The sequence below is a fragment of the Ursus americanus genome, chromosome 25, assembly GCF_024610735.1.
Source record: "Ursus americanus isolate L20-20 chromosome 25, mUrsAme1.1.p, whole genome shotgun sequence".
Taxonomy (NCBI): Eukaryota; Metazoa; Chordata; class Mammalia; order Carnivora; family Ursidae; genus Ursus; species Ursus americanus.
Window position 1 is genome coordinate 37,930,601 of NC_142151.1, and position 23,267 is coordinate 37,953,867.

The window sequence follows — 23,267 nt, forward strand, 5'->3', positions numbered from 1 at the left end:
CTCTCTCACAGACATACACACGTGCACACACACACGAGGGTACTTTTATGGGTCCACTAGTACTACTATGCTTTTATTTTTTGGGTTATTAATTACTTTTTTAAAATTGTTGGGAAATATGAAGGAAACATCTTGCATAAATGACCTAGAATACAATTCTTTGCTTTATGTCTATGTTTTATGCATTTCCTAATAAAGTTTGGAAGAATAGACTTACAGAGGCACAGTTGAGTGCGTACGTTGCTGAAATAAGACTAATGAGAATACAGATAGCTCAGCATACAAATAGTAAAGTTGGATTCAGTGATTATGGTGACTAACATAACGTAATAAAAAAAAAAAAAACCGACCTAGTCTTTAAGTAAAGTCTCAGTTCGCCAGGACCAGTTGCAGCACCAGGGAGAGCTCCAGGTATGCTCTTTGTTCTGATGGTGTTATCCTAATGGTTGGGTGCATTTTTCCTGTGTACTTTAATTGGTTAAACATGCAAGGTTCCCCTAAGGATAATAGATTTTTCTTCTTCATTTGGTCAGTTTTCACTTTCTTAGGTCAGTAAACAAAGTGCAGCTATTCAGTAATGAGATTAATTTAAATATTATATGGTACAACTGATTCTGAAAAGGAATTCCATAATATTCTGCCTACTTAGATATTATTTTGGTTTTGAATAATTTAGCATGATAATATTTACCACTTCTTCTCTTAGTTTCCAGGGGACTTTTCACCACAAGTCCCAATCTTTTTCCCATTTCAGTCTGAAACTTACTTTCTTAGAATATTCTACTTGTATCATTTTTTTCCTTGGAATATTTATATTCTGCTGGGTTTTAAAACCTGGAAGAGTTCTTAGATTATTTTAAAAACATGAGTAAATATTATCTTCTGTAATGATGTAAGAATAAGTCCAGATATTTATAGGGTGTATTTTAGTTAGGGATATATTTCATCTTACCCATTGTACATGTACCAGTATCAAAATTCCATCTAGAGCCTTATCCCGTAAAGGATAATTCCTACCCATTGTATAGCTACCTCAGGTCTGTTCTCATGCAGTTACTGCTTTCTAGCTAACCACAACACTGCACTGCAGTCTGTAGATGACACATTTCATTTGTAAAAAACTCTCTGATATCCTCAGCCTTTTCTTAGAGCTCTCTGTCCTGCTTTCCTCTTTGTTGGTCTTCCTTTTCTTCTGTTCTACTCCTTTACCCCTCTCCCATCTTTCATGCTTCCTAAGTCATTTTCTCTCTTCTCTTCCCTTTTAACTTCTTCCCATCCATTTCCTCTTTATTTTCCTTGACTTTTTTTTCTTCTTCCTTTCACATCCTTTCTGTTCTCTTTTTGTCCCATCCACTTCCTGTCTCCCCAAATCTTCTTCCTTCCAATTTAAACTAAAACCTCTCTTTCTCAGATAACACGGCGACTACTTGGGTACCATCTAAAGAAATGTCCACATTATCTTTTTCTAAAAAAGCTGTTTTAATAATTTATTACTTAGCTTAATTTGCACCGCTGCCTTCTATACTCTTTTTAGATGTTCTTCTAATATATTAAGAAAATGAAAACTGGCATATGTGATTTCTTTTTAAACTGCTTTTCTTGCCACTTCACAATGATTTATATCTTAACTTGTTTTCTCCTCACTCTACTCCTAGAAGGAGTAGCCTCTATACCTACTCTATGTTTTCCATCATAAAATAAAAGCAAAACATATTTACTGTATGGGGCAACTGGGTTCCTCAGTCGTTAAGCGTCTGCCTTCAGCTCAGGGCGTGATCCCGGAGTCCTGGGATCAAGCCCCGCATCAGGCTCCTCCGCTGGGAGCCTGCTTCTTCCTCTTTCTCCCACTCCCCCTGCTTCTGTCCCCTCTCTCGCTGGCTGTCTTTCTCTCCTTCAAATAAATAAAAAAATAAATCTTTAAAAAAAAAACATATTTACTGTAGACAATTTAGTAAGTACAAATAAATCAAAGTTTTTAAATAAACATTATTACTTCTAACACTAATTACTCTCAACATTTTGTTGTATATGCTTTAAGACTGCATATATTTATTTATGAAATGTATATTGTAAATAAATCATTGTCCATTGCATTTTCTAATTTTTTTATTTTATCATCTCAAATATTCTTATATGTTAAATATTCTTTTGCAACACCATTTTTATGGACGGCATGGAATTCTCATGCCTAAAACTTAGTGTGCCAATTCCCAACTGGATAGATTGTCTCTCATCCTTATAAATGGTGATGGACAGCTTTGAATATATCTTTGAATACATTTTTTGAATAATGCATTTAGTTAAGGTAATTTGCTAGAGGAAAGACTTCTGAGATCAAATGGTACTCACACGTTTAATGCTTTAATGAATATTGTTAAATTCCCCTCCAGAAAGGTTGTACCTGTGTGTATTTCTACTGTGTATGAGTTTCTGCTTACCCAAAACTTTGCCAAAATTGGGTGTTATAATTTTTAAACTCCTTTTACATTTCAATTTGCATTTCTTATGTCAAATGTTTCTTTTTAAAAATCATTTGCTCATTTTTAAAAATTATAATATTGGTATTCTTAATGACTCGAAATATTTTAAGATCTAAACGTGTGTGTGTGTGTGTGTGTGTGTGTGTACATAAATGCATGTATGAGAAACATTTTTCCAGATTGTCATTTATCATTGTGCTCCTTTTGCCTTATTAGAAGTTTTAAAATTTTCATGAGATAAACATTACTCTTAATTTGTGGGTGCTTCCTCTCATGCTGGGCAGTGCCTTCCCCACTCTAATATTATGAATATATTAGCTTATATTTTTTCTGTGTTTTCTTTAATTTTTAAATTTACATTTAAATCACTAACTCATCTGGAAATTAATTTGGTCTGTTTAGTATGAGGCAAAATTTTTAATTGTTTTCCAATAATGAATTAGTTATCTCAGAATTAATTACTGAATATGCAGTTTGTTTTCCACTCTTATTTGAAATGCTGTCTTTTTATATTGGACAATGGTTATCTTCTATTCCATTAATTTAGTAGGTTCATTCCATTTTTAATATTGTACCTTGTACTAGATTTGTTATTTGTAATTAGCTTTTTCATTGAAGAAGTGTAAAGAGCACTGTTTAAGAAAAGGAAAATTCAAATAACATAAAGGGTGAGAAAGTTTCCACTATGAATGTAACCACTATTATAGTCTTTTTATTTTATTCCAGAAATACTTTGTTCATATGCTAGTATATAGCTGATATCCTTTTTATTACATGGTGTATAGCTCATTTTCACAGCTACATAGTAGCCCATTTTAAGAATTTAAAACAACAGTTTCCTGTTGTTTCAACATGTAGGTTCTTTTCCAGTCTTTTGTTGTCACAAACTATAGTAATATTGTACATCCTTATTCTATTCTTTGTCAGGATGCATTTTTTAGAATCTAGAGTAGGATAAATTTCTAGAAGTGGAATTATTGGGTTATAAACTGTAATTATTTGCAAACAATATAAATCAGCCTTGCCTAATTTCTGAAGAAAAGGAATTTGTAGGAAGTCAGGAAGAGCAAATCTCTCAATTCCTACAGCTACTACTTTAAGTAACCCATTTTTTGTTATCCCCTAAAAATTCAAAGTTCAATTTGGACAAAACTGATTCATATGTCCATGTGGTAGGTGACACGAAGTAGAGAGAAACCTTTTTTTCACCCTTTTTAGCAAGTTTAGTGAGGCCATACTCTGCTGCTTATCACTTGGGGGAGTTCCACATTAGTAGGGTCCTTAAATGCTGGGTATCAGCAAACAAACATTTCCTGCAGTCTTCATTTTTGGCTCCCTAATATCTAAATACAGTCCCTTTTCTCACATATGCACTTGATTCAAGCAGTAAGAACCTAATAAATTGGAATGATTTCTCTTGTGTCTATAAATGTATTTATTATGCACTCTCCAAGGAGAGACAAACCAATGTTTTATTAAGTTATCCCTTCTAGCCGTAAGTTCAGAATCTCTTGGTGATGTTCTCTAGACATCTGTGTTCTTCAGACTATGATCATATTCCTAAAAATGGAAAGTTGGGGGCATACTGCCCAATATATAACCTAAGTGTAGTTAGATAGAAATATTTAAAAAGTAAATTTTTAATGTGATGGTAAAAGTGAAAAAATATATTTTAATTTTTATTTATTAACATATAAAAAACTTTGTTTTTTTTTAAAGCATATTTATTAATTTTATTGTTTATTTGCCCCCCCCATGAGAATGTTAGTCTCATTTGGATGAGGATATTTGTCTGCTTTGTTTACTTAGTATTCCAAGGATCTAGAGCAGTGCCTAGCATGTAGTAAATGCTTAATAAGTATTTGCCTAATGAATGACTGAATACTATTTTAATGAGAGCAGTAAATTCTAATTTTTTTAATGTCAGTTTAATAGTTTGTCATATATTGATTCAAAAGTCTGTTTCTATACTCAGTTTATTTTGATACTTTTCCTTAGTGGAAGAATTATATGTGGATGAAAATAGAACAAATGCATCATTGTGGACATTTAATAAAGCGATAAATTATGATCCTCCTTTTTTAAAAATTCCATCTGTCGGTTATGCACTATTTTTCTGTTGAAACTTATTTAACATTTTTCCGTCTTGCCTGAATCAGTTTTTCTTGCAAATTCTGGGACACTGTCACATTTTTACACATTTTATATAAGGAGTCAAATCACTGGGCAAGTAAGGATGATACATAAGGATAAATCCAAGTCTCTCCATATATCCTCCAAAATCAGTAAAGATCAACAAGAAAAACAACTAAAACTGTACAAAGTCCATACCCTCGACATAACTAGAAGACTGAATGCTAACAAATTTCAGATTTCCTGTAAGTGGAAAAATAAATACCAAATCCCAGCAGAAATGTTTCTCTCCCTTGACACAAGCATTTGTGGAGAGAAAGGGCAGTTCTGAAAAACTGTGGAGGAAACTGGGATTGCTCTAAAATCACCCTCAGAAAGAGAAACCACATCTTAAGTACAAGAGTCCTGGTAGATCAGAGCACTGACTATAGGTCTTTGGGCTTAATAGTGTACGTGATTTGAGGTGGCAGTTTTTGAAAAGTATTTTTTCTGGGAGAAAAGAAAGTTAAAGAGAAGAGAAAAGCACCCTTTGGATATTGGATAGTGAAGGAAAAAGAAGCAAAAAAGGGGAATATAAGGTCCTGCAAGATAAAATAGAAAACCCTTTCTCCAAATTAGAGGATGTGCAAATACCTTCCTTTCAACACTCCCCACTAGGAAAAAGTCATCCATTAAAGAAACCATACTTTGGTACACTAACTTAAAGAGATCTTGAAATAAGAATTTGTGAACCATCTCAAAGTCACAATAGGTGAAAGTCTCATAAATCTGTGGAGAGTCACCACTATAAGAAAACATAAGAATCAAAATATCTCAGTAGATGAACACCCTTGTCTCCAAGAAAGAAAACAAGCACACAGTGGAGGAAAACTGAATACAGCTCTCCAGATTGGCTGAAACACCCTCACACAAACATTTACAGATATAAAAAACCAAATAGAGACATAAATTTAAAAACAAACAGAAAAGAAATTATCCCCTGCCACAAACCTGTAAAATCACGAAGAAACCTAGGAAGAAATGGGAGGAGAGTTGGTTGAACCCAAGAAAGATATGGAAGAAAAAGGAAAAAAATCATCTTAGAAATGAATTCTAAGTTCCAAGATGCCCAAAGAAGAATGAACTCAACTGGAAATTTAATAAAGGATATTGAAGAAGGTCAGAAAAATAATCATGAAAAGGAAAATGAATTAAAGAAGTAAAACAGGTAAAAGAGAAAGTAGTTGTAATGGAAGTGAGACAAAAAGAAATTCAGCATATGTGTTTAATTAGAAAAACTAAAAAATGGGAACAAGTAATATTTAAAACTATAATGTAAAAAAAATTTCCAGAAGTAAAAGACCTGCACCTACACATTGAAAGGACCATTGAGTACCTGGGGAAGTTGATGGTACATAGTCAGTTTTGAGTCATATTTTATAAAAGTGTTAGACTTTAAAGATAAACTTTGAGAGCCTCCAGGTAAACAAAACAACCGACAGGGCAAGAGAATTAAACTAGCACACACTTCTTAACAGAAACATACAAAGCAAAGAACCAACAGAGCAGTGTTTTCAAGAAACTATAGGGAAACGGGTGAACCAAAAATTTTATGTAAAGCCAACCTGTTCTTACATGGGAAAGGTGTGTACAGCACTCAAAGTTATCATTTCCTTACGTTTGACCAGGGCTTTTAGAGCATTTAGTAGTGTGGCTCTGATGAAAAAAATGGAGGGTTCCCGACAGCATATAGCACACTGCCATCCCAACAGACTGGGTTGAGCTGCCAAAAATAACAATCAGGGATTCATTAAGAAATCTTGGTGGAAAAAAAAAAAGGAAGGAAGGGAAAAAAAATAAATCTTAGTCATTAAATTGATTTTATATATTTTTTATCTTTTAAGAGGTTGTCACAGAACTTTAAAACCAACCATTTCCTTCCAAAAATTTTTAATAGTTACTAAGACTTTCATAATGAAGCACAGTACATTCGATTGCAGACAAATTTATGGGAATTTTAGCCTATAAATCTCTGGAATTCTGTGAAATTTAACATTAGTTAAGGTAGCTCTTCAATTATATTTAGAAGTGTAAATTTGTAATGTATTTTTAGTTTAGGTAATCTTCCAAAATACAAAGAAGTCCCAGTTACTTATCAGTGAGTTTGAATTGATAAAATGTTGAAAGTGTTAAATGTTTAATTTATACAACAAGTTTATTAAATATATTTTTGTGGAAACAAAAAAAAGCTAAGATGTTTTTTAAACATCAAAAATAGAAAAATATTTTAAATATGTATAACTCAAGAGAATACTGCACACATGATTCCTTCTTGAGGAATCCACTAGAGGATGGGCTTTATCCAACTTAGAGTTGATTAGGAAAACATTTGCAGAAGAATCCATGATTATTATTAAGTATGTTATAATTGTAGATCTAAGACTAAAACATAGGTGACAACAAAGGTGAAAGAATAATATGTAAATCTTACGTATTCTTGCAAAGGAGAAATAATGCAACTCTAAAAGAGAAGGTAAAGAGGAAAGTAGGAAAAGCTTATTGATTGTTGTAAAAGCAGTAGTTGGGAATGGGAAGATACCATTGAAAGTTGACATATACTAGGTGATAATAAGAAAATGAGATTAAGGCATTATAAATGTATAAGTACAGAAGTAACCAATGAAACAAAAACTTACACACCTTCCTAAATGCTAAAAGCAATTAAAAACAAAAGAACAAAGAAAATGCATACATAAGTTACCTTTGTTCACTGCTTCAGCTACAACTCACAAATGTAGGGTTTTTAAAATAAATTTAGTTTTCATACTGAAAATACATTCATAGATAGTTAATAAAAATGGGTAAATAATAAGTGTTTAAAATTAATAAAGAATGTGGAAAAATAAACCTAAAATGGAATACAAACAGAAGCAAATGAACCTGTTTTAAATGATATTGATCTAAAGTCAAAAGGAACTGTAAAAATTATTTTGAATTCTAGCTTTGTTTGCTAAAGGATTGAACAAATGTGCAATTTTATTGGGAAAAACATTATCTAGATTTCTCACGATCAGAGAAGAAAGTAAAAAATATGAAAGGGGAGAACTGTGGTGTTGAATTGGCCGTAGAGGTATTAAGTACGATCTCATCCTTTTATAGAGATACAAAAATGGATTTATACATACTAATAAATATACTGAAAGGGCCTGGAAGAAAGATACCTCTATAAGCAGTGAGCATACCTAGTGTCCAGATATTGGTTTCTAAATACCATTCCTCAAAAGAAGCAGTGTTCCTTGGAGAAAAGGGTGATGCTGGTGTAGAAGCAGGGAAAATACAAGATAAACCTGTTATGTCTTATGCTATAAAGCAAGAAACTGCTCCAAAAAATGATAGGGACACATCAAATGATAGAGGAGGTGGCTTGAAAGGGCTCCCACTGGCCAAAGCTGGGACAGTTTGAGCATTAGAATAAATAATGATAGGAATATAATGTATATGAAATCCATGATTTATAAATAAATGAATAAATGGGAGAGGATAAAAAGAACTTACTTACAGTAGAATGAATGCCAACTAATAAATGTGGAAGGAATAATGGAGTTAAGAAAAATCACCATTACAGTAATAATCCAATTCAGGCAAGAATCCTCAATGGATGCTAAAACTAGTGGGTGAAAATTTGATAAGGAACAGGTTATTTACAGAACTTTAAAGTGTTCTCCCATAAGTTACTTATTAATTTCCAAAAGGAAAAGAGTAATTTCCTAGTGATTTAACTAGTATTTCCAAGCTTACAAAGTAATCCAAGTTAACAGCACCACCAATGGGACATGATATACCTCCTTATAATGTGTACTAGGATACGCATTCATTTCTGTGGTATTCCTGCCAAGGCTGCGTTCTCTGTATCTAATTTAATTGTAAAGAAACCTCAGACAAACCTAAATTGATGGACTTTCTACAAAGTAACCACCCTGTACTCATGAAAAATGTCAAGCTTGTTAAAAATAAGGAACAATATCTTAATTTTAAATGATTCAGTAAAAACTCGGGGGGGGCAGTGTTGTAGTGCTGTGGGTGTGTGCATGTGCGGACAGAGGTAGGAGGAGAGATTGAGAAAATGAGAATATGCTAAAACAAATAAACAACATATAAACAATTGGTATATCTGGATTGAGGACATAAGAGTTCTCTGTAGTATTTTTTGACTGTTAAGTATGGAATTATATTGGTATAAAAGTTGTCTTAAGGGGTTCAGAGCCTACAGAGTTTGGTGGAGATTTTTTTAATAGTTTTAGAAAATTCTTTTTCCTACTGCAGTGTAGGTATGAAAGTTTTAATGTATGACACATGCACAATATTTTCAACAACAAGATCATATCATGGAAGGAAAATCGTTTTTAACAAAACATCCTTTTGGGGGCACCTGGGTGGCTCAGTCGGTTAAGCATCCAATTCTTGGTGTCGGCTCAGGTCATGATTTCAGGGTTGTGGGATCAAGCCCCGCGGCAGGCTTCCCACTCGGCCAGGAGTCTGCTTGAGATTCTCCCACTCGACCCTTTTCCGCGCATGTGCGTGCACTCTCTCAAATAAGTAAAATCTTTTAAAAAATAAAATAAAAAATAAAAAGCATCCTTTTTAAGAAAATGCTCTCTCCATAGCATGAATTTCTTTTTTAAAGTAATTACTTTGTATTCATTGTTAAAATTTTCCTTTTTCTTTAAAGGGTTGATTAGGTGTCTTTGTTTTGTTTTGTTTTCTAAATTATCTCTTAGGTAAGAGAACTGCTCATCACCTAATGCTATCATGAGAAAAATCAACAAATTTGGGACTTTTTAAAAAGTGAAGTGTATAACTTTCAAGATTGGCAGCACTTTTAGTACTCTTCACTAAGATATCCGTTTAACCTCTCTGGTACAAAATATTTTTCTTAATCACTTCACATCTCATTACGAAATATGTTTGAAGATTTTTCTGTATTTCAAAGACCTTGTTTTTATATAATTGACCCCATAGAAATCATCCGGAAACATTTTTGGCACTTCTGACTTCAGCTTCTTTGCTGCATTATACTGCCTGTAAATGATGCAATAAATGCTTTTTACAGGTCTTATAATCTTCCCTTTTTCCCTTCCCTCTGCCTGCTTTCTCTTTCATCTTCTTCAGTTCCCTCCCCCTACTTCTGCTTCACTTTCCCAGTTAAAACAGCTGCTTCTTTCTTCATTTTGGCTTTAAGTAGAATTAACATGTTTTCCTAAAATTCTTTTTTTCTAAAATCATTTGCTTTTGAGAATATATCCTCTCTGGTACAGCTTTCCTTTAATGACTCACCAAAAAGTAGTTCTTTGTGAATTTCATTTTTGAAAGAGAATCTAGCAAATACTTATATAAGCTCAGATATGTTAGAAACATCTGTACTTGAATTCAGCTATATAGAAAACCTCCCACGCAATATAATTTACTCTAATCCTTGTTTTTTCAACTCCTCAGTAGTGTTTTCTTACCATTTCCCAACAGTATTTGTTTTGTTGACATATTTTCCATGTATTAATTTAGCCATTTTTATCATGAGAAAATGAAGATATGTTTCCCCAATGATAGGGATTTTGGCCATTTGAAAGACTCTTATAAATATTTATCAGTACACTTACTTGAAATAATATTTATTTTTAAATTTTAAGAAGTTTTGATTAAATTTCAAGGACTTGAAAAATATTACTGAGAAAAATGGAGAGGCTTGTCTTCAAATTCTGGAGTTTTAAACATCTTGGAAATCGTCAGTAACATAAAAAGTATAACATTAACCTAGGACAAGGTTCATCATCAGTGTTAATCCACATTAAGGTATTTATTTTTATGATAATTTAGAAATTTTTTGGCCTACTTTTATATCTCTCTGAGCACATTGCCATTGTTTTTACTTCATAGTATGATTGACAATACAGTGAGTTCATATTGGAAGTATCGGCTTTGCTTTTTTCTTGTTTTATTTTGCTGCATTATTCAAACTGTGGCTTCTTTGAAGAAATCTATTTAATCTTTTTTTGTGAGAAATAGTTTAATCAAAATTAGATAATATTATCTTTAAATCCCCTAAACCTAGACATACATAGACATTATTAGGACAGAATGATTAACGTTCCACTGGTCAAAGGCTAATGAAAGAATGAGGATTCCACTCTTAGCTCCTCTACGTTGGCTAACATTGGATAAGTAACATATGGACTGTCCAATAATGGAGCAAGTGTGGATCCATAAATTAAATATCTTTCCCTATTGGAATATTTTGTTTGTGTGCCCCATTTTGAAGGGTACTCTTCTACTGAAGCAAGTACCCTGGATCAAGTTGAGGTATAATATCCTGAGAAAGCCTGTATTGATAAAGGAGGTAGATTGGAAATTCTTTGTTGTGTATGGTAAAACCGAAGGAGCCATAGGAGAGATCCAGAAGCAGCAGTATTCTAGAATTCTTCATTAATTAATTTTTTTTCAATGAAGCATGGATGCTTCATTTTATTAAATAACCTTTGGCATCCTTTGTTTAGGTAATATCATTTTTTCTTATCTGTGAGTTTAATGTTATAAAAATTTTAATACTGAACTATTACTGGATTTCTGTAACAAAATCTTGTCCGGAGTGTGTGTTTAATGTATATTAATAGATTTCTTTTTCCACTATTTATATATGTAGTCCTTTTTTACCTGTAGTTTTTATAAAGTTTGTCAGATTTTGCTAGATTACAGTTTTTAAGGAGCTTCTAATCTTTTTCTGTAATTGGAAACATTTTGTATAGCAATGGAATTACTTGTTTTATTTGGAAGTTTGAAATAACAATACTTTTTTTTCTGATGTTGCAAAAAATTTTTTTAATTGTGAAATGTATACACAAAAAAGCTTAATATATGCAGGTTTATCTACACCATGCAAGTTTTTGACTGTGTGGAAATCAGTATCACCTAGCCGTGTGTTGTTCATGGGTCATTTGTACTTATTTGAGTATTTTTTCCCCAGAGGGCTATATTGCTTTATTCTGAGTCTACATATCTGAAAATGGATTTCTCTTGTCTTAGTTGAGCAACATGATTAGGTAGGGATTTCTTGTGAAATAACTTTCCTCCTCAAAATTCTAATATTTTCTCATTATCTTCTAGCTACTAATTTTGAAGAGAAGTCAAAGTCTAGTCCAACCGTTCTGTGTAACTTTTAGGGAGTGGCAGTGGTTCTGAAAACTTTTAGGAATATTTGTTTTTGAAGTTTTAATCTTTTATCAGGATATAGCTGATTGTTTTTCCCTTTTCATTAATTTTTGCCTGGTGACCTGTGTACCCTGACACCCCAGTTCCAGAGAGCTCTTTGACGTACACATTATATATTTTAGCTAAAGAAATTCTTTCATTATGTCAGTGATTATCACTTCCGTTCCATTTATTTTGGTTTTTCCTTCAGTACCATCGGGTGTGCTTTTTTTTTGGGTTTTTTTTTTTTGTTTTTTTATTTATGTTTGATCTCTTGTTTATCATATATATCTCATTTTTATCCACCAGTTTCATTAGTTCTTTTCTTTTCCATGTGGAACAGTTTCTCAAGCTTGCCTTCTTCACTACCCAGTTGATCGTCTGCATTGTCATATCTATTCTATCATGTCCTCCTTTTGGGGGGATAATCCTGGGCAAAGAAATTTCATTACCTTTATAGTTTTCAAGCCACCATATTTGATTTTGTACCTGGTGTTTTATAGAGCACATCAATAGAGATCCAGTTACCTGATAACACTTGATGACTGTCTTTCCATGCTGGTGCTTTTCATAGGTATCCCACACCCCTGGCGTCTTTGTGTTCATTTTGACAAAGAAGCTGTAAGGTGAAATTTATTTTTGGTTTTTAAAACATTTTTTATTTAAATTCAATGTAATTAACATATAGTATATTATTAGTTTCGAGATAGAATTTGGTATTTATCAGTTGCATGTAACACCCGGTACTCATTATATCAACTGCCCTCTTTAATGCCCATCACCCAGTTACCCCCTCCCTACCCCCTTTCCCCACCCTCTCTCCCCTCCAGCAACCCTCAGTCTGTTTCCTATGATTAAGAGTGTCTTATGGGGGCGCCTGGGTGGCACAGCGGTTAAGCGTCTGCCTTCGGCTCAGGGCGTGATCCCGGCATTCTGGGATCGAGCCCCACATCAGGCTCCTCTGCTATGAGCCTGCTTCTTCCTCTCCCACTCCCCCTGCTTGTGTTCCCTCTCTCGCTGGCTGTCTCTGTCTCTGTCGAATAAATAAATAAAATCTTTAAAAAAAAAAAAAGAGTGTCTTATGGTTTGCCTCCCTCTCTGGTTTCATCTTATTTTTCCCTCCCTTCCCCTATGGTCCTCTGTTTTGTTTCTTAAATTCCACATATGAGTGAAATCGTATGGTATTTGTCTATCTCTGACTGACTTATTTCGCTTAGCATAATACACTCCGGTCCCATCCATGTCATCACAAATTGCAAGATTTCATTCTTTTTGATGGCTGAGTAATATTCCATTGTAGTCCACGTATTCTGCACCTTCTTTACCATTCCTCTGTCGATGGACATCTGGGCTCTTTCCATATTTTGGCCATCGTGGACATTGCTGCTGTAAATATTGGGGTGAATGTGCCCTGTAAGGTGAAATTTATAAAGGACTTTACCTCCTTGCACAACCACTGAGCTCAACTGAATTTTCTATAAGTTCTTTTTGAAATAATTGACACTCTCTGGATCCCATTATCAGGTACACCCTCACTTTCTATTCATCCCTTAGTGGCTGAAGGAAATCCAAATTGAACTTTCCTATATATGTTTTCTGGCCTAGGATCTCCTCTACTTTTCACTAGATCACATTATTCTCTCAAGAAGTGTTCTGCAACTTAGTCTTGTGGATCCTTGAAGTTGTTTTTAATATACCAGAAATTCTAAGTTTTTAACTTACAAATAATGCTGTATTCCTCTATTTTTATACTTTAAAGGTCATTGCCATTAGATTTAAGGTTTGGAATTTTACATCATGAAAGTTATTTTTAATTTTCCAAGAGTTTAATTTCTTTCTTAGAAAAAACTTTGGGGTCACCTGGGTGGCTCAGTCAGTTAAGTGTCTGCTTTCGGCTCAGGTCATGATCCCGGGGTCCTGGGATCAAGCCCCAGGTCAGGCTCCCTGCTCAGCGGAGAGCCTGCTTCTCCCTCTCCCTCTGCCTGCCTCTCTGCCTACTTATGCTCTCTCTCTCTGTCAAATAAATAAATAAAATCTTAAAAAAAAAAAAAACTTTCTTTGAACTGCATTGTGATCAGAGAATGTGCCCTATATAACATTTAATCTTAAATTTATTATGGTGTTCTGTGTGAATTAATATATGGTCAGTTTTATAATTTCCATGGAGTTTTGAAAAGAAAATCATTGTATGTCTAATAAGTCAATCTTATTGGTGATTATACTCAAATCTTCTACAACCTAATTTATTTTTTTGTGTACTTAATCTGTTAGATGTTGTAAGAGGTTAAATTTTCCCATATTCATAATAATACTGCCCATATTATTTGATGCTATTTTAAATGGACTCTTAACCCACCCCTCTGCATTATATTTGTATTGGTCACATTTATTAAAGTTTTTAATTAAACCATACCACTTAAAATAATTTCTATATTATATGCCAATTTTTCATATTTGCCTTCCTCCAAGTCTATAACCTATGACATAGAATCTACCATAAAGTAAGTTAATGCCAAGTTGAAGAAAAAAAGATAAAACTCACCCCACCTGAATCTGTTCCTATCTGGGTTCCAGTATTTTACCAGTCTTGAGTTAAATATGCAGTGTACTAGGCAGATTACTGTAAGAGCTCAGTAAATACTTGCTTGGTTAATGTATTAACTATTCAAAGTGGTGTCATTGACTTTGACAAGAAAGAGAGTGAAATATACAGTCTAGCATTTATAATTCAGTGAGTGAACACAGAATATCTCTCAGTGTATAAGCTCAAGGTCATGATAGAGAATTAAATCAGAAAACTTACACTTTGAAATGCAACTCTGTATTTTAGCTGCTTTCTCATATCTGTTATTACTTTTTAGTTTTTGGAAGTATATAACTTTATGAAAAGCTAAATACTTTGTGCTTGTTTATTGAGAGAGACAAGAGATCAAAACTGGGTGCCAAATCCTTAGTTGAACTAAGAAAGGTTGATTCTTGGTTGGAAATATTTAATCATGACAGTGAGAACAAGGACTGGTCCTCAAGCCAGGAACATAAAAATTTCAAAAATCATAATAATTTGCCTAAACCACAGATTTTGGGGGGGTGAAATAAACAATCTGTTTGGAGGAATAAGGGGGGTAGAATGTATCAAGGAACCAGAGGTCCTTTTTTAATATTTTAAGAAAATTTGAATTATAAAGGGTTTCATGTATATAATACACTGTTTATTATGAGTATGTAGTGCTTGTGTTCTTGTCAAGCACTCCATATTGCTTGTACTCCATTTTGGGTGTTTGGGAGGGAAAAATCATATTTATGGTCCTTCTTTACTAGTAATATTGTTTTCTCTCCCAGTTGTAATAAAAAACATAAATTTCAAATCTGCTGTACTCAATTATGACTAACAAATTTATAGAAAGTATCTTAAACATATTACTAATTGAAGATTTTTATTTTAAAATTCTACATCTTCATTGTTGTTTTGATTAGATAAAAATTATTTAATAAAGGTTATTTATCTTTAGTTTGTTTTTAACCATTCCACAGTGAGTTCAGTCAATTCTGAAAGACTAGACTCTCTAAACACCTCTGTCAATACTATTGCCTGAGTGATGTAGGTAATCCCTCATTTGCAGAAAATATGTCACGTAATTTTTGAGCAGCTGTTTATGTCTAAATTTATATATACTCTTCTTTTTATGAGATCTGCATTAGAAATCCAAAAAGAATAGTCTTGATTTCTTTACCTATTTAAGTCCATTGTGGGTCTATGCTGGAGAGAGACGACTTCTTTTTAATCATCCTTTTGTTTTATGTTTTTAGACTATAAATCTGTCTGCTGGGGGACAGCCCCAGGATCAGGGTGAAGTGTGTGCAGCTGCATACTCTCCTCAATGCTCAAGGGTTATATCTGCACATACGTCTCTGCTTTAATATGCTATATCTCCAACAGTAGAGTGTTGATTCATTAGCTATCTAACTGCCAGCTAGCAAAGAGTTCCTTGCTCAAATTGAGTTTATATGGAGAACTTAGAAGGAATGGAAAGGGACAGTTTTAATTCCTTTCCAGTCTCAAAAAGATGTGAATTATTGTACCTTGTAAAACTGAAAGGGGAAAATAAGAAACGGTAACGATTTACCATGTCATTAGTTTTTATATTTGTAAAATTATAGTTTGAAAGTTAAGGTTTGATACTCAAAATAATACTTCTGAAATCATTGTATATCTTCCTTGATAACCCAACTTTCTCATCTCAGCTGTCTGTAACTAAAAAGCAAAGAGGTGGGTGGCTGTAGGACTTTGAAAATAGCTACCAATGGACTTAGTACCTGCTTAGATCAAGAATGGTAAAAGGGGTGATCTGTAAAATAATCACATCTAGAACTTTTCTGTGGTAAATATAAGTTATTGTATTAATCAGCTCAGCTTCTGATTTGTGAAGTACAGTAACAAGTTAGCCACAGTGTTGTATTTGATAGGGGTTTGACCCGTTGTTTCACTATTTTAAAAGTTTGCCTGGGAATCTTATTATAAACTGGTAGTTGATGATAGATTGAGAATTTGGAAATTTAATTGTAATTAATGTCAAGAGGATTAATCAGGGGCACCTGGGTGGCTCAGTCCAACTCTTGGTTTTGGCTCAGGTCAGGTCCTGTGGGTGGTGAGATCCATTCAGCCTGGGGCTCTGTGCTTAGTGGGGAGTCTTGCTTGTAGATTCTCTCCCTCTGCCCCTCCCCATCCTCCTGCTCTCTCTCTCTCAAATAAATAAATAAATCTTGAAAAAAAAAAAAGAGGATTAGGGATACCTGGCTGGCTCAGTTGGTTAAGCGTTTGCCTTTGTCTCAGGTCATGGAATCGAGCCCACCTCAGGCTTTCTGCTCAGCGGGGAGTCTGCTCCTCCCCCTCCTTTCATGCATGCATTCTCTTGCTCTCTCTCAAATAAACAAAATTTTAAAAAAAATAATAAAAAATTTAAAAAGAGGATTAATCATATCCAGTAATGGTAATACAGTAGGGGATACAGGAAATATCTTATAAATTCGTTAAAATATATTAGGCCGTCATTTTTGAATGGGAATTTATTTAGAATGAGCATACCATTTCCAGTGTCTGTCCAGAGAAAATATTCAAACAAGTGCACAGATTAAGTTTATTGCTGTTGCATGATTTGTAATCGCAAAAAAGCGAAACTGAAAGTAGTTAAATGTATCACTAGAAATCTAGTTAAATTATGATGTGTGAGTAGAATCAAATACAGCTGTTAAGAAAAACAGGCAGTACTAATGTATTGACATACTTAGATCTCTAAAATATATCGTTAAATAAAATTAGGCACAGAAAATATATGTATTCCAGTATGCACGTGAACCTGGTGAGTGGTTATCTCTGCTGAGTGAGACTGGGGGCAGACCAAGGGTTAGAGAATCTTCTCATTTTCACTTGGCTTTTAAATGACTGTGTATCATTTTTTTAATCAATATATCAAATGGTCTCCCATTCATGTATGTGTGTTTGTCTTTGATATTACCTACTTTTGTATGTTTACTTGAGTAGTGGTGTGGTCTTTTCTGAAAATATAAAAACACTTAGAAGCATTGCATTGAGTTTGTCTGCAGTATCACTGTTGAAGTGACTGTTTCACTAATATAAGAGTCTTGTGGTATCTTATTTTTTTAAATTTAGGGCCGCTGGGGAAGGTAAACAGATACATGTGGTAGGAGTTAAAAAACAAGATGTAAATCTGTTTCTAAAACTCTGCTGTGTTGTTTTTCTGTTTCAGTTACCTAGAAAAGTACGAGAAAGTTCATCATTTTGGGGAGGATGATGATGAGGTACCACCAGGCAATCCAAAGCCACAGCTTCCTATTGGTGCAATTCCATCTTCCTACAATTACCAGCAACACAGTGTGTCAGGTAAATATCACTGGAGATTGTCCAGTTCTGAATTAGGAAAATAGACATTATCCCATGAATTAATCCTTTTACTTTGCACATGCAACTTTCAAAGATCAACATCTGATTGGTATTAGGGCCCTTTCTTTTTTTTTTTAATTTTTTTTATTGTATTATGTTAGTCATCATACAGTACATCCCTGGTTTTTGATGTAAAGTTCGATGATTCATTAGTTGCGTATAACACCCAGTGCACCATGCAATATGTGCCCTCCTTACTGCCCATCACCAGTCTATCCCATTCCCCCACCCCCCTCCCCTCTGAAGCCCTCAGTTTGTTTCTCAGAGTCCATAGTCTCTCCTGCTTCATTCCCCCTTCTGATTACCCCCCCTTTCTTTATCCCTTTCTTCCCCTACTGATCTTCCTAGTTCTTATGTTCCATAGAGGAGATAAATCATATGATCATTGTCTTTCTCTGCTTGACTTACTTCACTTAGCATTATCTCCTCCAGTGCCGTCCATGTTGTAGCAAATGTTGAGAACTCGTTCTTTCTGATAGCTGAGTAATATTCCATTGTATATATGGACCACAGCTGCTTAATCCAGTCGTCTGTTGAAGGGCATCTCGGTTCCTTCCACGATTTAGCTATTGTGGACAATGCTGCTATGAACATTGGGGTGCATATGGTAGGGCCCTTTCTTTTTAGTTGCAGGAATTGTCAGAGTTACAAATACCTCTACTTTTAAGTGAAGTTTTTTCCTTATTTTTTTAACTAATGGTCAGTTTAATTTGAATAGTCACTAAAATGAGAAGAAGGAGGTTGTGTAGGATTAGGGAGGCCAAGAATTCTCAGATAGCATCTACTGGATTTTCTACGATTACTGGAATTTCCAGCATCAGAATTCCTCAGAAATATTTCTAACTATGTGAGTATTTTTTTCCATGGTACCAAGGATAAGATTTTTCTTTTTCATTTAAGTCATTCTTAAAACAGTTATAGAGGAATCTGCAGCTAAAAAGAGCAGGACTCCAATTGAAAATAATTAGGTCGAGAGTTTAATAAAAAGGTTAGTGAGGCAGAGTTGGTAGGGGTTCCTCTGTTTAGTAGCTTTGAGTGTTGGGACTGTGATGACTAGGAAGAAAGCTTTAAAGAGACGAGCATCCCTTTTCTTCAGGCAGCAACATTTGGCTTAAAAAAGAGGCATGTTGTTGATAAAATTTACAGTTTTCTGGATATTTATTATTCTTCATTGATTCTTGTGTCAGTATCACTAATTTTATTTTCTATTATCTATTTTCAGAGTTTCTTTCATGTTGAATTTGACTCCATATTTCTTCCCCAATTTGTAATAACTGAAGAAACAGAATCTCCTAGAATCTGATCATTAATAAAAGAGGCTTCATCATCTGATGCTTTTGTATAATGGGGGTGGGAGTTGGTGGTGATGAATACAAACCAAATCTCACTTTATTTTTAATGAGTAGTTAATTACCTCAAGAACCAAGGTTAAAGGAGAACATTTCAAGTCACCATGTAGAAAATCTTGCTAATAGTTTAAGCTGATAAGATAAAATGGGGTGACTTGTTATGTGATATACTCTTTGTTCCTGAAAGGGCTAATGACCGTTACTAAATTCAAGAATATTACACAGGGTATTCCTGCATTGAATGAGACATTATACTAATGACCTTTAAGACCATTTTCAACTTTATATAACTCTGTGTTTTTCCTATATTACAGTAATAACAGAACTGTTCATTCTTGTAGCTTAATATAGTTTGGTGTCTGCTATTACAGCTCCCCAAGTTGACCCATTTCTACTTTTGATCTTGTTTAAAATGAAATTTTTTCTGGATCTTTTTTTCTTTTCTTTCCTCCCCTAATTAAACTGATTACCTCAAAAAGAAAGATGTGAAATAATTCCGGTATTTCAGAAGCCTAATGAAAGTCATTGATAGTTATTATACAAGTTAAGGGAATGACAGAATTGCTTAACTTGGTGTTAGAATAACTCCTTCCTGATATACTGTTATATATGTGTCTTCTTTGTAAAAGGAGAATCTGAGCAGTTATGCAACTTGTAGCATGTTTAACAAAATCAGGACTGGGGGCTAATGAAAGAAAGAAAGAATTGCTAGGGAACCTCAGGCTATAATTTATCTAAATCAAACTGAAAAGAGGTAGTATTTTAGGGCAGCACTTACGAATTTGAAGGTGCTTTTTTTAAGGAGGATGCATAGCAACATTATGACAGTGTTCTGAAAATTAACATGATTATCAATATACAAAACAAGTTCTTTATTAAGATGTTTTTCAGTTGTCATTAAGGTAAATAGAGTAAGCTTCATAGCTGTCAATGTGTGTGTGTGTCTGTGTATTTTAAATAAACACCAAATTAGAATTACATAGTGGTAGTTTAAGAGCCTTTAGGAAATTTTAGTTAGAACCTATAGAAGATTTGTGACTACATCTTTGATCATACAGCCTTACTCCGTCTGTAGGTTTGGACAAATGTATTTGGATCAGTGTATTTATCTTGAGACATTTGTATTGTTGTTACTAAAATCTATTCTAAAATAATATTTTGAAATAATAAATTTCAGTTGACAGTAGCTCTAGGACATTTGGCATGGAGTGCAGTTTTCCTTGTTATGATACTGTACGTCAGTAGAATATGGGACCAGATTTTCCTTGAAGATACTTAATCTGGCTTTGAGTGGCAAAAAATATTGAGCAGATTTTGCCCGGGGTTTTAGGATTATTAAACACTAGCATCAGTATATGACAGTTTTGTCATATCTTTACATAGTTTTTCATAATTTTCTTTACCGTAAATACCTAATCCTTTCTTTGCTTTCCTTCTTTCTCTATTTTGTTGTTGTTGTTGGTATTGAGTTGGATGCAGTCAGTGCTGCAGAATTATAGGGAGATTATTAAGGAAGTTTTTGTTCATCTTCTCTTATATTTTAAAATTAAAATAAAATTAATTTTTAAGTTAAAATAAAAATTAAAAATTTATATGCTATATCTTTATTAGAAAAATTGCGAAAGGCAAAGTTGACAAATGACAAGTAATTGAAATTGTAGAATTTCAGAGCTAGCGAGGATATTAGTGATCATGAATCCAGTCTAATCTGTTTGGTAAAAAGGAAGTCAAGCACTCTGTCCATTTTCAGTTTTGGTGCTTAAATTTGGAAAAGTTTTGTACAGGAAGTTTTGTGTTTTTTTTTTTTAATTTTATCAGTTTTATTTAGGTAAAGATTTTCCTTTAAACCCTCCGTATTCTAACAGGCATCCAGACTATATAATCACTGCCAATAATGGAAAGAGTACATTGTATAATTTCTAAGATGTGTACAGCCCTCCAGGAATAATTCTCCCTTTCCTCTAAACTGAAAACAAAGAGAAATGATTGCCTCAGATTAAGTTTGTCAGCAGTGATCTATTTGTATAAACTTTTAGTGAAAATGTTGAAAATAAATTTCTAATCCCATACCAATTATAAAATTGTAGCTGTTCAATCATATTTCCTTGGGGAAGGGAAGGGAAGGAAAATCCTAAATTCTTGTAAGCAATTTCTCCTACATTATGTTAGAAATCTTTACCAAGCATGACATAATTAAAGGATTTTTCATAATTATCATATTTATTTATTTTACTTTAATTGGTGTGTCTTTGGCAAAGTCATTCAGGTAAGAATGCACTGAATTGAGCTGATGGCATCTTTCATTCTTCAGTAGCTGAACAACAGCAATTCTAAGGTCATACTGAAGGCACATAAACAAGACTGTGACAGATGTTGAATGTGGGTTCCAATTTTTTTCTATTAAAGAGAGTTGTGTGAAAGTTTCGTGGAAGCTACAAGCTTAACTGTTGCTGAGACTTGGTGTCTCAGTATAGAAATACCAAAATCTGTTCCTATATTCACAGAAGTTTTGTTACTTTTTCTCCAGATTTTGTTTATCTTATGTTGTTATTAGAAATTTTATTTATCAAGATTGTAGAAAATGAATATATATTATTCCATTTTAAATATTGTAAAGAATCTGTGTCATAGTAATTTATAACTATTGAGAATTTATTTATCATTATATTAGGGAGAAATTCCTAGAATTATTTTAGAATTGAAGAGGTGTCATCTTAGTTGTCTACAGTGGAAAATAAAGAAATTTCTTACCTGTCTGATTTTCTTTTGTGGCATGTTGTGACAATAGATTTCTACTTGCAATCCATTTAGCAAGGTTTGAAAAAAAGTCTTTTTAAAAAATTCATGTATTTCTGAAATGTCTCATCTAGAAGTTTTCTATCTCTTGTTTTCTTGCCTCTTCCCATTAAACTAGTTATATCTTTATGTGAAAAATGTACTTGGGGTATATGTCTGAGGGCATAGCTACCAAGGCCTGCACTACCCCAATTAAGAGTCAGTATTTCTAGAAATAGGACTTTTCTTATATCTTATGATAATATAATATATAAGTGTTCTATAAGCCCATCTTCCCTACCTTCAAAGTTTGAAGATGTTTTAAATTAATTGTCCTACAGAAAATTTTAGTTACCTTGGCTTAGGCAAAGGTTTCTTAGGACATGAAAGCATGAACCATACAGGTGAAAATTTATAAATCAGACTTCTATCAGAATTAAAACTTGTGTTCTTCAAAGGCACTTTCAAGAAAATAAAAAGATAAGTCACTGGGAGAAAATATTTGTTAAACATTAGATAAATCACATTCAGAATATTTAAAATGACAATATTGAAATGCTGGCAGGGATGCAGAGCAACAGGAACTCTGTATGTTGTCAGTGGAAATGCAAGATGCTGTAAGCTGCTTCAGAAAACAGCTTCACAGTTCCTTACCCAGTTAAACATACACTTACATATGGTCCAGCAATCCAAGAGAAATGAAAAAATATTTCTGCATGAAGTTCTGTATGTGAATGTTTATAGCAACTGTGTTCATAAGTCCCCAAAACTGAAAACAGTCCAAATGTCCCTCAACTGTTGAATGGATAAGCAAATTGTATTATACCTTACTGTAGCATTAAAAAGAAACAAACCACTGATACATGCATCAACATGGATATTAACCTCAAGCACTTTGCTAAATGAAAGAAATCAGATATAAAACACTACATACTGGGGCGCCTGGGTGGCTCAGTCGTTAAGCGTCTGCCTTTGGCTCAGGGCGTGATCCCGGCGTTCTAGGATCGAGCCCCACATCAGGCTCATCCACTAGGAGCCTGCTTCTTCCTCTCCCACTCCCCCTGCTTGTGTTCCCTCTCTCGCTGGCTGTCTCTCTCTGTCAAATAAATAAATAAAATCTTTAAAAAAAAAACAAAACAAAACACTACATACTATATGATTCCATTTATTTGTCATTTTGAAATAAAGTTATAGAAACAGAAAGTAGAACGGTGTTTGTGGGTAGAACAGGGGTTTAACTGCAGAAGAGCATAAAGAAACTTTTCAGGGTGATGTAAATATTCTTTATCTTCATTGTGGTTGTGGTTTTTTAAAAGATTTCATTTGTCAGAACTCAGAACTAAAAAGCATGAA

General features: G+C 33.7%; 1 protein-coding gene across 2 annotated transcripts in view; it reads left to right on the forward strand.

The window, feature by feature from the left end:
• ARID2 (AT-rich interaction domain 2) overlaps positions 1 to 23,267 on the forward strand; it is a 159,591-nt gene that overhangs the window by 65,203 nt on the left and 71,121 nt on the right. For both annotated transcript variants that reach the window (XM_087855791.1, XM_045801219.2), the window contains exon 4: positions 17,597 to 17,730. In XM_087855791.1, coding sequence (XP_087711917.1) covers positions 17,597 to 17,730 — 134 coding nt within the window. The remainder of the gene's footprint in view (positions 1 to 17,596; positions 17,731 to 23,267) is intronic.